The 14,395-nt window shown below is 37.8% G+C and overlaps 1 protein-coding gene across 3 annotated transcripts in view; it reads right to left on the bottom strand.

Moving 5' to 3' along the window:
• The window catches only part of TMEM116 (transmembrane protein 116), a gene marked incomplete at its 5' end in the record, with an annotated part of 118,652 nt that extends 112,522 nt beyond the window's left edge, over positions 1-6,130 (bottom strand). For 2 of the 3 annotated variants that reach the window (XM_082641407.1, XM_082641406.1), the window contains 3 exons: positions 4,887-4,950; positions 5,462-5,508; positions 6,083-6,130. In XM_082641407.1, coding sequence (XP_082497533.1) covers positions 4,887-4,950; positions 5,462-5,508; positions 6,083-6,130 — 159 coding nt within the window. Of the gene's footprint in view, positions 1-4,886; positions 4,951-5,461; positions 5,509-6,082 lie in introns of those variants that run through there. The other variant, XM_082641408.1, reaches the window with a different exon arrangement.
• Between the last annotated feature and the right edge of the window lie 8,265 nt (positions 6,131-14,395).

Below are 14,395 nucleotides of genomic sequence, written 5' to 3'. Positions count from 1 at the left end.
CTTCCCTGGTGGTGCAGTGGTTGAGAGTCCACCTGCCGATGCAGGGGACGTGGGTTCATGCCCCGGTCCGGGAGGAGCCCACGTGCCACGGAGTGGCTGGGCCCGTGAGCCATGGCTGCTGAGCCTGCACGTCCGGGGCCTGTGCTCCGCAACGGGAGAGGCCACAACAGTGAGAGGCCCACGTACCGCAAAAAAAAAAAAAAGAAAGTGAAAAGACATGCCACAAAGTGGGAGAAAATATTTGTTAACACATATGACTAACAAAGGACCAGTATCCAAACAATATTAAAAACAAAGCACAGACTTCCCTGGTGGTCCAGTGATTAAGAATCCACCTGTCAACGCAGGGGACATGGGTTCGAGCCCTGTTCCCGGAAGATCCCACATGCTGCAGAGCAACTAAGCCCGTGTGCCACAACTACTGAGCCTGTGCTCTAGAGTCCATGAGCCACAACTACTGAGCCCACGTGCCACAACTACTGAAGCCCGCACACCTAGAGCCTATGCTCTGCAACAAGAGAAGCCACCGCAATGAGAAGCACGTGCACCACAGTGAAGAGTAGCCCCCACTCGCTGCAACTAGAGAAAGCCCGTGGGCAGCAAAGAAGACCCAATGCAGCCAAAAATAAATAAATAAATAAAATTTATTTTTAAAAAACAAAGCAAACAAAAACTCTTACAAAGCAATAAGAAAAACCAACAGAAAAAAATGGACAAAAGATTTGAACAGGTACTTAAGAAATCCAAATGGCTGTAAAAGTGTGAAAGTATGCCTGACCCCATTAGTAATCAAGGAAATTAAAAAATTAACTATAAGGAGACCAAAAGTCAATCAATCAATCTACAATGAGATGAAAATTACACACCCATGGCAAAAATTTTTAAAGTCAGACAATATCAAATATTAATGGGAACATGAAGCAATAGGACATTTCATACACTGCTGGCACAACTATTTGGTAAAAGTCTGGAACTATCTAGGGGATATGAATATCCTATATTGTTATTAGGTAAAATCACTAGAGAAATTTTTGCATGTGTGCATCAGAAGACATGTGCAAGATTGTTTATAGCAGCACAGATAGATATATTGTGCTATGTTCATAATATAGAATGCTAAGCATCAGTGAAAAAGAAATGAACCAGAGCTGTACACAACGCCATGGACAAATCTCAGAAGTGATACTGAGGGAAAAAAGCAAATCACAAAGCAATACATACCAAAAAATAGTGTTACCCCATTTATGTCAAGTTCAAAAATGCAAAACTAAATTGTTTAGGGATATATACATTACTGGTAAAACTGTACATAAAAGCCAAGAAATGATTAAGCAAAAACCTGGATAGTGGTTACTGCTAGAGGTGAGGTTGTGATTGGGAAGGAGCACAGTAGGAATGTTTGGGGATACGAGCGATTCCTATTTCTTGTCCCAGGTTTTGTTTATAGCCATCCATTATATAGATGAGTTTTATGCCTTCTAAACCATGGCTGGTATATCTCACAGTAAATAAGTAAATTTAACAATTTTTGGTGCCCCCACCACTGGGTCCGCAGGCCGGCCCGGTCCCTGGGATGTGCCCCCCATGCAAAAAAATTACTAAGTTATCAACAGATACTACCTAATATAAGAACTAATCTCTTCACCTGTACAAAAGGGAATTTTTCTCATACTTTTCTTCCAAATGAGAGGAAAGTTAAGATGCTAATACCTTGCTAATAGGGGTAAATGGTCAAGCTGCTTTGGCTAACACAAACAAAAACAAGTGAAATAATATTTTAAACTGTATTTACTAAATACCAGATATTATTATTTTAATAATATATATCCTTTGCTACAAGGAAGCCTGTTAAGGTTCCAGCCAGGTGGCATATTCATAGATTTTACTGGTCTATGACCTATCACAAGTTTATAACTGTTAATGGGTAAAAAATTAAAACTGAATACAAAATAAACTCTGGAGAAGAAAGGCGGCCAAGCAGCTTTTGTGAGCAAGAACATAGTTATGGTCATTGAGTCAATAAATAGCCTTATATATAGGGAACTGTTGGCCATTAAAACATACCTAAGGTCTTTGGCACAGAAATAAAGGATAAAAAGAGGTTTATATACTTTCACTCATGGTTGGAAAATCATGAGTTCTAGTAACAGGAGATAAAATCAATCAATTAAACAACAAAACTTAACTGAGCACCTATTAGTGAAATTAAAAAAGGTTCCACCCCTTCTATGTTTAACAAGATACTGTGTCAAAGGTAATACAGAGAAATGTATGATACAGGTCATGCTTTAAGAAAAATACAAAAAATAAAAAATTTTAAAAATGGGACTTCCCTGGCAGTCTAGTGGTTAAGACTCCGTGCTTCCACTGCAGGGGGCACAGGTTTGATCCCTGGCTGGGGAACTAAGATCCCACATGCTGTGCAGTGCAGCCAAAATTTTTTTTAAAAATAAAAAAATTAGGGCTTCCCTGGTGGCACAGTGGTTGAGAGTCAGCCTGCTGATGCAGGGGACACAGGTTTGTGCCCCGGTCCGGGAAGATCCCACATGCCGCGGAGTGGCTAGGCTCGTGAGCCATGGCCGCTGAGCCTGCGCGTCCGGAGCCTGTGCTCCGCAAAGGGAGAGGCCACAACAGTGAGAGGCCCGCATAACGCAAAAAAAAATAATAATTTTTTTTTATTTTTTTAAATTAAAATAAATAAAAATACAATCAGCATAGTGCACGGTAATAAGACGAAAACGCTTAAGACATGATCCTAAATATGAAAGCAAAAACTTTAAATATATTTGTACTTGTCTCATTTAATCAAGAGCAAAGTAAGGTGCAGGGACGGAATGCATTGTGTGAAAGGCTTTCTCTAAGGAGGTTCTGGGTCCAGGTTTAACCTGGTAAGGTAAAACACCTAAAGTAACTCATATTTATACTCTTCCAAAACCCTGCTTCCTAATATTTCTAGTGAAATCAAGTTACAAAGAATATCAAAAGCGACCTTCACTAGGAAATGAAGTGCACTTCACTCAAGTGCAGCAAAGTATATCTGCCTCGAGTTTTTTTTTTTTTTTTTAACACTGGCTGGCCTGGGTTACTTCCTTCTCTCTTAAGGTTGCCTCTCTGAGTTACTGTCTAATCAGCTAGTCCCCTCAAAGATTTCCCATGGATTTCTCCAATTTACTATAATCATTAATTTAATAATTTTTGTCTTTTTCAGATTATGCCTTCCATGTGTTTATGCTGTTAAAAATGTTATTTGATGAAGAAATAAAGGAAAATGGCAGAGCATGGCTGACATTTTTAAGCTGGAAAAATTGGAATCTTCCCTACGCCAAAAAAGCAGAATGTGTAGGAACCACTGAATTAATGATTACTAAGGTCCTTCAGGCTCTGGTTATGTGAAAGGTATGAGAACCGAAGCCAGAGAAATAAAAGGTCCCATTCCAGGCCAAACCAGACCCCACATCTTTATAAAGGTCTAACCCACTGTTATGGCAGAGGTCACCCTAGAGCAGTGGTTTTCAACCAGGAGTGACTGCTTCTCTCAGAAGACATTTGGCAATATTTGAAGATATTTTTGGTTCTCACAACTGGGTGAGCAAGGTTGCTGCTACCTCTATTGGGTAAAGTCTGCTAAATATCCTAAGATGTAGGACAGCCACCCACAACAAATAACCATCTAGCCCAAAAGGTCAGTAAGTACTGAGAATCTCTGCTTACCTCTCTCCACAAGGTAACTTATACTTTATTAACTTAACCACATCTGACTCAAATTTCAACAAATATTCAGGAAAGAAACATTAGGGAAATCCACATCACAGGAAGATGTGTGGCCTAAGATTACTTTGGCAGGCAATTGACAATACAGTATCAAGACTTCTACTTTCTAGTTTTACTTACATAGTCACATGCTACCTCTGAAATTCAAAATTCTCTTTTCATTAGACATTATATTTCAGTGGTTTAAAAGTGTATGTGAGAAGAAGCTTTGGAACAAGATAAGTCTGCCTCAACTTCTAGGTCTAACACTTACTAGCTATGAGACCTTAGCCATAGCTAAGCTAAATGTGTCATTTTCCACTTTACAAAAGCTCTCTCATACATGTCCTAAACTACATTTTGCTTAATTTTGTGCCACATGACCTGATTATAGAAACAGTTTTGTTACATTTTTCTTAAAATCTTTTTTTTTTTTTTGGTAGCACACCATGCAGCTTGTGGGACCAGGGACTGAACCTGGGCCACAGCAGTGAAAGCCCAGAATCCTAACCACTAGGTCACCAGGGAACTCCCTGATTGTTTTTTTTTTTAATACCTTAAGTATATACTATTTTTATTTGCCAATTATACCTCAATAAAAGGAAGGTTTCTGACTTGACTTTTTTGGTATGAATAGTTTTACATAGGATGTATTTTTGTTCTACTTTCACCATTAAATTGTAACTGCCTAGAAAGCCAGAACAGCAAAATAAATACCTTTTGTATAGCAGTCTTTGAACTATTTCCAGCCCCACTAGCAATTTTACCAAGATATCAACATCGGAAAACTCACCTCTAGGCAGGACCCTACCATGCTTAGAATGAATATAGGCTTCAAACAATACTTTGTTTCTTTGACTTTAATAATTAATACATACCCCCAAAAATCTACATTTATCCACTAATCCACATTTAGTCAATTCCTCAGTATTCAAAATTATAGTTAAAATAACTACTTAAAAGAAAAGGGAGATATTTGAGGCAATGTCTAAAATATCTCAATGTAATAGATCAAAACGACAAATTTACAAGCAATTCATAGCATTATTCCATCATTTATAGGGGACACCTCTCTTTTTTATTTCAAAAGCTAAGTCACTAAAAGTTCAAATCCAACACAGAAAGAGACTGCTCACCTCTGGAGATTTCTGTATGTTCTGGAATACAGCATAAGCAATAAGTGAACTTGAACCTATAACACTGGCAGAGATAAAAGACTATCATTAAACAGGACAGTTGGGGCTCCTTTGTTTTTGCTACTTTTTTTTACAGCTTTATTGACATATAATTGATGTAAAATAAACTGCACAAATGTTTTAAAAATATGGAATGCTTCACGAATTTGTGTGTCATCCTTAAGCAGAGGCTATGCTAATCTTCTCTGTATCATTACAATTTTTAGTATATGTGCTACCAAAGTCAGCACTTCACAACTTATTTTGCAAATCAATCCTGTTGACCAAATTGTCCTTTGATTTTCAGATGTTACCCTTCAATCTGTTTTTTTGTTATTATTGTTGTTGATGTTATTACATTTTATTAATCAGATAATGTCAACATGGTAAAGAACAGCATTTCTAACTAATGAGTAAAAGCAAATCCCCAGGGAAAAAATATAGAAACTTCAGAATTCTCCAGTTTTGCTTGTCTCCAGTTTTGCTAGTTGTACTAGTTCAAAACAGTCACATTACATGAGGTTAAATAAACTTACCTCAGAGTAGCCATAACAAACTGTATCCACTGTATTGCAGAAAATAACTAAATAAAAAGAGAAAGTAAGAATAAAATTAAGCCTTTTAAATTTAATATTCAACCTTTCTCTAATTTCACTGTTTGTTAACTATCTGTGCAGAGCACAAACTCTTCAGTGCCTAATCAAAACACACTACAAGTCTGAGAATGAGTAAGAAGGGTGAACAGGCCCCTGGAAAGCCAGGGTGGCTCCTTTCTTCCTCCCTTATTGCTACATGGCTGGGAAACAGTGAGATAAAAAGAATAGACAGGTGGATAGAAAATGACTGAAGGAAAAAAAGAGAGTTGGATGAGAAAATTAGTAAAGGGAAGAATAAAATGGGAAAGAGGTAGAAAAAGTTAAATTTTAAGAGAGAACAGACAGATATGTGGAAATAATGGGTAACACAAAAGGCAAACAAATACTAAATAAAGTTGACTGACAGACAGCTAGACAGACAGAAAAAACAGAATAGTAAGCAACAGGGGAAAAGGAAGAAGAAACGTTAGTATGGAAAGAGATGCTGTGAGTGAAAAATACAGAACAGGGAGGAAGGAAGGGGGATCGAAAAACAAAGAGAGGGGCTGCTTCTAGTCTCACCAAGTTCCAATTGTCCTCCAAAATGCTAGCCTCTGGTAGGAAGGCCATACGGACTTCAGCCTCAGCTAAATTCAAGCAGCCTGATCCTTCCTGGTCAGGTTCTGAATCCCAAGCAGTAAACAGGTAGCTCCACCCTTAACCCAGCTGGGCTCCTCCCTACCCAATCCTGCCCTGTATCTTGAGGGCAAGAAGAGAAGTAGCGACAAGTGGAGGAGAAAGCCAAGCAGAAAGAACAAAAATAGAAAGAGCAGGTGACAAGGAAACAAAGTTCTAAAAAGCATTAGGAATTGTAAAAAGGGGCAAGATGTAGGACTAATAAAAAGTACAGAGAATGAGTCACCATGAAAAGGTAAATAGAGCTGCAAGAGAGAAACAGAATAGAAAAAAGGGAGAGAAAAATAGGGAAGAAGGGAGGTCTGTTTGAAACCTGTCCCTCTTTAGGGACAGAAGCCTGTGTTGGGGAAGACAGACTATATATTTACTCAATCAGTAAGTTTTTAGTAATATCTGGAAAAGGTGTGAAGAGAAAGGGTTATTAATGTCTCATAATACTAATGTTTTCTTAAATATTCTGTACCAAAATTCCCACCATAAATACAATAAATGTAATATTATATAATATTTGTAATATTTGTAGTAATATTACATTTATAAATGTAAATATAATATTACTAAATTACACAATTCATTGAATATGCTTATGTTTATATATCAACTTTGTGTAAAATGCTGTGTTATGGAAAATATAAAGACAAAAAAGATCAGACCCAGATTTCCAGGAGCTTATAATATGGTAGGAAAAATAGCTTGAATACCAAATCTCAAATCATCTGTACACAAAAATAATATACACTGATTGGCATTTGAACATTATTTGAAAGAACTGATAAAATTTGGACAAAAATTGGGGGAAGGAGAAAGCAGAAGGAAGAACGTTTCATTTACATAACCATTTATCTTTCATCTAACCACACACTCATATATTTTACAAATATTTATTGATAACATAAATTAGATCATTTGCACGGGTTGAGTAATTTAAATATATTATTCATTTATTCATATGAAATTAAGAATATTATGTGCAGTGGAATACAGGACATTGTTAAGTAGAGGTAGGCTCTAATCACTTTGCTTACAATATTAGATAAACAAATTAAAATACCAGTATATTTCTGGATCAGAAATCCCTACCATAAAATCTTAGGGAGTCTTTTGAGGCCTCTAATCATACGTCTATCTAATAAGGGTGAGGGGACTAATGACAGTCTCACCAAGTGATAAGAGAACGCTTTTGGACAAAGGACTCTTGTCTCAGTCAAGAACAAATCTCAGATTGTTCAGAGAACAACCATGGCAAATCAGTCTGCTGTTCTTGACAAGAGAACTTTTTCTCTTTTGGTATCTATTGTAAAATGTCTTATGCCACCAACCAACATTTGGGGATTTACTTTTCTATTTTTCTCTCTAAATTAAGCCCCTCCCTTCTGTATATTTAGCACTGTTTCCCTTTGAAATGTCTTTGGAATCATAATTCTCCCATTTCCTTTTCTACAAGGGCTAACCCAAGCCCAAATGATGAACTGGGTGATATTTATTTTCAGTTTTGTCTTTTCTTTTTACTTAGCTCCTTAGCAAGCTGAAACACATCTCATTTCTCAATGTAACAGGCTACTACTATATGTTACATATCAATTTCAGTTAACAGATATTCATTAAACTTCTACCATGAGCGAGTTACTGCAGTGGATACAAAGTCAAGAAAAACACCTATGTAGTAAAGTATTTTAATTTAAGCAAAAATAGTACTTAAAGAAAATTTCTAGTAATAATAGCTACCAATTATCAAGTGCTTTCTCTGTAAGCATTTTAATCCTCAACACAACCTTTGAGGTAAGAAGTATTATTCTTATTTAACAGATGAAAAAACTGAGGCTTAAAGAAGTTGTGTCATTTTCCCTCTTGTTACAGAATTATCAAGTGGTAACACCAACATTCAAACTCAGTCAGTCTGATCGTAGTTCTCACTCTTAACACATACAGTACTCTTAACAGGAAACTGGTTAATGGGAAAACAGGGAAAGTTAATTTAAAAAATTAATGGGACATCAAAAGAATTCTTTTATTAGGCAATTGCTTCTAAGATATGACAACAAAAGCACAAGTAACAAAAGAAAAAAATAGATAAATTGGTCTTCTTCAAAATTAGAAACTTTACTGCTTCAAAGGATACCATCAAGAAAGTAAAAAAGACAACCCGCAGAATAGGAGAAAGTATTTGTAAACCATATATCTAATAAGGGACTTATATGTAGAATATATAGAGAATTCCTACAACCCAATTTAAAAATGGGCAAAGGGGGCCTCCCTGGTGGCGCAGTGGTTGGGAGTCCGCCTGCCGATGCAGGGGATGTGGGTTCGTGCCCCGGTCTGGGAGGATCCCATGTGCCGCGGAGCGGCTGGGCCCGTGAGCCATGGCCGCTGGGCCTGCGCGTCCGGAGCCTGTGCTCCGCAGCGGGAGAGGCCACAGCAGTGAGAGGCCCGCATACCGCAAAAAGAAAAAAAAAAAAAAAAAAAATGGGCAAAGGTTTGTGTTTTCATTTTTTGTTTTTTTGGCTGCACCTCACAGCTTGGGAGATCTTAGCTCCCTGACCAGGGATGGAAGCTGGGCCCTGGCAGTGAAAGCACCAAGCCCTAACCACTGGACCGCAAAGGAATTCCCGGGCAAAGGTTTTAAATTAGAGATTTCTCCCCAAAATAATACAAATAACTAATACACATGAAAAGATGATCAACATCAAAAGCCACCAGGGAAATACAAATTAAAATCACGAGATGACATTTCACACCTATTAGGATGGCTATAATAAAAAGACAATAGCAAAAAAAAAAAAAAGACAATAGCAAGTGAATGTTGAGAAATAGGAAACCTCATACACAGCTGTGGAAATATAACATACTGCAGCCACTTTGCCAGTTCCACAAAAGGTTAAACATATCCTATATGACAGCGCCTAGGTATAAACCCAGTTCTATTTCTAGGTATATACCCAAGAGATTAAAACATATGTCCACACAAAAACTTCGACACAAACGTTCATAACAGTGTTATGCATAATAGACAAAGAGTAGAAACAAAACAAATGTCCATCAACTGGTGAACAGATAAATAAAATATGCTATATCAGTACAGTGGAATATTATTTAGCAATTGAAAGAAGTACTGATACATGCTACAACATGGATGAACCTTGAAAACATTAGGCTAGGTGAAAAAGTTAGTCACAAAAGACAATGTACTGTATGACTTCATTCATACAAAATGTCCAAAACAGGGTATTTCCCTGGTGGCCCAGTGGTTAAGAATCTGCCTTCCAATGCAGGGGACGCGGGTTCGATCCCTAGTCAGGGAACAAAGATCCCACATGCCACGGGGCAACTAAGCCCATGCGCCACAACTACTGACCTTGTGCGCCTCAACTACAGAGCCCACGTGCTCTGGAGCCTGCGCCACAACTAGAGAAGAGAAAACCCGCACACCACAACTCGAGAGAAGCCGGCGCGCCACAACAAACAGCTCACATGTCGCAATGAGCGCCACGACAAAAGATCCCACATGCTGCAAGGAAGATCCCATGTACCGCAACAAAGATCCAACGCAGCCAAATAAATTAATTAATTTTTAAAAATGTCCAAAACAGGCAAATTTACAGTGACAGAAAGTAGATTAGTGTTGCCTAGAGCTAGAAAGGTAGTTTGGGAGGGAATGGGGAGTGACTGCTAATGGGCACAGGCTTTCTTTTTAGGATGATAAAAATATCCTCAAATTAGATAATGGTGCTGGTTGTACAACTCTATGGATATACCGGAAACCACTGAATTGTACGCTTTAAAAGGATGAATTGTACAGTACGTAAATTATATCTTAATAAAACTGTTATCCAAAAAAATGAAGTTTGGGACAAAAGGAAGGAAGGATATATCCCATTGTTGAAACTCATGGTATAATGATTAATGGACAACATGTTTCTGTCTCTCCTACTGAAAAGAATAATATTTAGAATAAAAAGTGTAAAACATTGTAAGAGGGAACTGAAGATAAAGATTGTAAGAGAGCACCTGACTGCTCTAAATGAATACAGCACTCCTGGCCTGAACAAATTACACTCCAGGGCTTTGGTAAAACTTGCAGGTTAACCCAATAAACCACTGAATGAAATCTGAGAGTTCATGTAAAACTGGAAAAATTGCTAGAAATTGTAGAAATTGCTAGAAGTTGTAGAAATTGTAGAAAGCTGTTGGTAACTAAAAATTTTTTATAAGGAGAAAGGATAGTAGAATCGGCAAAGATCTTAGTATTTATCTCAGGCAAGATTCTAGAATGAACTATCCAAAAGATGTGTTTTTATCAATTTATTTATTTATCTTTGGCTGCATTGGGTCTTTGTTGTTGGGTCTTACTTGCTGCACACGGGCTTTCTCTAGTTGTGGCAAGTGGGGGCTACTCTTCGATGCAGTGCACAGGTTTCTCATTGCGGTGGCTTCTCATGTTGCAGAGCTTGGGCTCTAGGCACGCGGGCTTCAGAAGTTGTGGCAAGTGGGCTCGGTAGTTGTGGCTCGCAGGCTCTAGAGCACAGGCTCAACAGTTGTGGCGCATGGGCTTAGCTGCTCCACAGCATTTCGGATCTTCCTGGACCAGGGCTCAAACCCGTGTCCCCTGCATTGGCAGGCAGATTCTCAACCACTGTGCCACGAGGGAAGTCCCAAGATGTGTTTTTAAAGAATTAGAAAAAAGAAGATGTGGTATATATACACAATGGAGTATTACTCAGCCATAAAAAAGAATGAAGTAATGCCATTTGCAGCAACATAGATGGACCTAGAGACTATCACACTAAGTGAAGTAAGTCAGACAGAGAAAGACAAATATGTGATACCACTTATACATGAAATCTCAAAAAATGATACAGGAACTTCCCTGGTGGTCCAGTGGTTAAGACTCCATGCATCCACTGCAGGGGGCATGGGTTTAATCCCTGGTTGGGGACTAAGATCCCACATGACGTGATGTGCAGCCGAAAAAAAGAAAAAAGACACAAATGAACTTACTTACAGAACAGAATTACACAGACATATAAAACAAATTTATGGTTACCAAAGTAGAGAGAGGGGAGAGGGATAAATTAGGAGTTTGAGATTAACATATACACACTACTATATATAAAATAGGTAAACAACAAGGTCCTACTGTATAGCACAGGGAACTATATTTAATATCCTGTGATAAGCTATAATGGGAAAGAATCTGAAAAAGAATCACTTTGCTGTACACCTGAAACTAACACAACATTGTAAATCAACTATACTTCAATAAGAAAAGAGAGCAACATTTTTTTAGCAAAGAAAAAGTTAGCAACATTTTACTTTAAAAATCTAGAGTCTGGGGCTTCCCTGGTGGCGCAGTGGTTGAGAATCTGCCCGCCAATGCAGGGGACACGGGTTCGAGCCCTGGTCTGGGAAGATCCCACATGCCGCGGAGCAACTAAGCCCGCGAGCCACAACTACTGAGCCTGCGCGTCTGGAGCCTGTGCTCCGCAACGGGAGAGGCCGTGACAGTGAGAGGCCCGCGCACCGCAATGAAGAGTGGTCCCCGCTCTCCGCAACTGGAGAAAGCCCTCGCACAGAAATGAAGACCCAACACAGCCAAAAATAAATAAATAAATTTATATTAAAAAAAAACTACAGTCATTCTATCCAATAAATATGTAATGTGAGCCATATATGTAACTTAAAAGTTTCTAAAAAACTTTTTAAAAAGTAAAAACAGGTAAAATTAATTTTAATAATATATTTTATTAACCCAAATATTTAAAATTTTGTCATTTCAACATATAATCAATATAAAAATCACTGTAATATTTCACTTTCTTAATTACTTTGTAATTCAGGGTGTATTTTACACTTATGTCTCAATTCCGGTTAGCCACATTTCAAGAGCTCAGTAGCTACATGTAATTTTATTTATTTATTTATCTATCTATCTATCTATCTATCAATGGCTGCATTGGGTCTTCGTTTCTGTGCACAGGCTTCCTCTAGTTGTGGCGAGTGGGGGCTACTCTTCATTGCGGTGTGCAGGCTTCTCATTGTGGTGGCTTCTTTTGCGGCAGAGCACCGGCTCTAGGCCCGTGGGCTTCAGTAGTTGTGGCATGTGGGCTCAGTAGTTGTGGCTCACAGGCTCTAGAGCACAGGCTCAGTAGTTGTGGCACATGGGCTTACCTGCTCTGCGGCAGCTAAGATCCTGGGAAGATCCTGGGATCTTCCTGGACCACGGCTTGACCCATGTCCACTGTATTGGCAGGCAGGTTCTTAACCACTGCGCCACCAGGGAAGTCCTACATGTAATATTATAAGTGGCATTTTTATTTACAACTAGATTGTAGAGGCTCTTGCATTTGAATTTTACCCTGCAGAGGTGCCATTATAAACTTCTGAGCAAATAAATGACATGACATAATTACCATATAACTAGTCCTTAGTGAGTATGTAGTATATGCCAGGCCCTATTCTAAATGCTTCCTATACATTAATTTAATCCATTCACAATCCTATGAAGCAAGTATTATTATTATCCTTTTACATGATACTATCATGAGTAACATGTTGGCAGTGTGCAGGATAGATTAAAAAGGGAAGAGTCTGGCAAGAATTAGGTTATTTTTATTTACTTATTTACATCTCACTTTGACCTAGATAACATTTCAGGTGGCTTATGACAGTGCATAAGATAAGACAAAACAACGTGAATTGAACATGGGACAAAAGAAGAAAGAAAAACATCTCTGCTGAAATGATCTGATCCCTGGATGTTAAAATCTCTATGCATTTTTTAATGTTACTTTATTGAAAAAACAATATTAAAATAAGAGAAATCTAAAGTAAAAAGTTTGCTGCAATCTCATCTAGTCAAAATGAGTTTTACTTTTGTTATTTTAAGTCTTTATCCTTATGCATATTCAATTTTTACATGTTTGTAGTAATTCTATAGCTAGTATTTTATATTCTACATTTTTGCTCAACATTATTCCATAATAACCTTTTTTCCTTTTGTTAGAGTCTTATTTTCTTTCTCTCCACTCCCCTAAACTGTAACCAATGCAAAACACCTGGCATATTTCTCTACATCATTCTCTATTCTCATTAAAAAACATATCGATATATATATATATATATATATATTCTTCTATACACACACACACACACACATATATATACAGAGGTTGTTACAGTGGTATGGTAGGTTTTTAAAAATGGGATCATATATTTCTGTATACATTGCTGTTCTCACCTGTTATTTCATGGATATCTCTCCACTTTAATATAAATAGTTCTAATCAATTTTGATAGCTGTATAGTATTCCACATAAGATAATTTACCCAACATTTCCTCTCGTGGTGGACATGTAGGCTGTTTTCAGGTTTTGTTTTCCTTAATTTCCTTTATTTTTCGTTCTGCAAACAATTCTGTGGTAAACATCCCTACATCCCTGCATATATAATCTCCTTCTTTGCTGATGTTTTTATTACTAAAAGATTCCAGAATGGAATTCTTTTTGTTCCTCAAACATTTCAAGCTCTTTTTCATTCTGTATTATTTTATTGGTCACGCCATGCAGCTTGGGGGATCTTAGTTCCCCCACTACAGATCGAATCCAGGCCCCCAGCAGTGGAACCACAGAGTCCTAACCACTGGACCGCCAGGGAATTCCCTATTTCTCATTCTAGAACCTTTGCACATACTAGTTATTTTTCCTAAAATGCTTCCTAACACAAAGTAATCTGCAATTTAAATTTATTTATATAATTATTTAATGTTTGTTTCATCAATCAAGGGTAAGTTCCTTGAGAGCTGAATCCCATTCATGCTTTAGGTCTTATATCAGCTCAAATATAATTGTTTTTAGAGGTTTTCCATGCACCTCAATGCAAATTAATCACCCCCATCATATTCTTTCATAAGCCCCCAACTTTTCTTTCTTAGAAATCATCACAATTTGTAATTATATATTTATTTGTATACTTATTTAATGTTGGTCTCTCCTCTAGGACTGCAGGGAGCACATCTATTGTGTTCACCAGTGTAACCCTTGCCTCCAGAAGAGTGTGTGGTGCGTAAAATATGTTCAGTAAATAGTTATTAAATATTGAAAGCTTCTTGGGACTTCCCTGGTGGTCCAGTGGTTAAGAATCTGCCTTCCAATGCAGGAGACACAAGTTCGATCCGTGCTTGGGGAACTAAGATCCCACATGCCA

Source organism: Mesoplodon mirus (genome assembly GCF_964341445.2).
Source record: "Mesoplodon mirus genome assembly, chromosome: 13".
NCBI lineage: Eukaryota > Metazoa > Chordata > Mammalia > Artiodactyla > Ziphiidae > Mesoplodon > Mesoplodon mirus.
The sequence above is the reverse complement of the archived record's forward strand: the minus strand, read 5'-3'. Positions and strand labels throughout refer to the sequence as shown.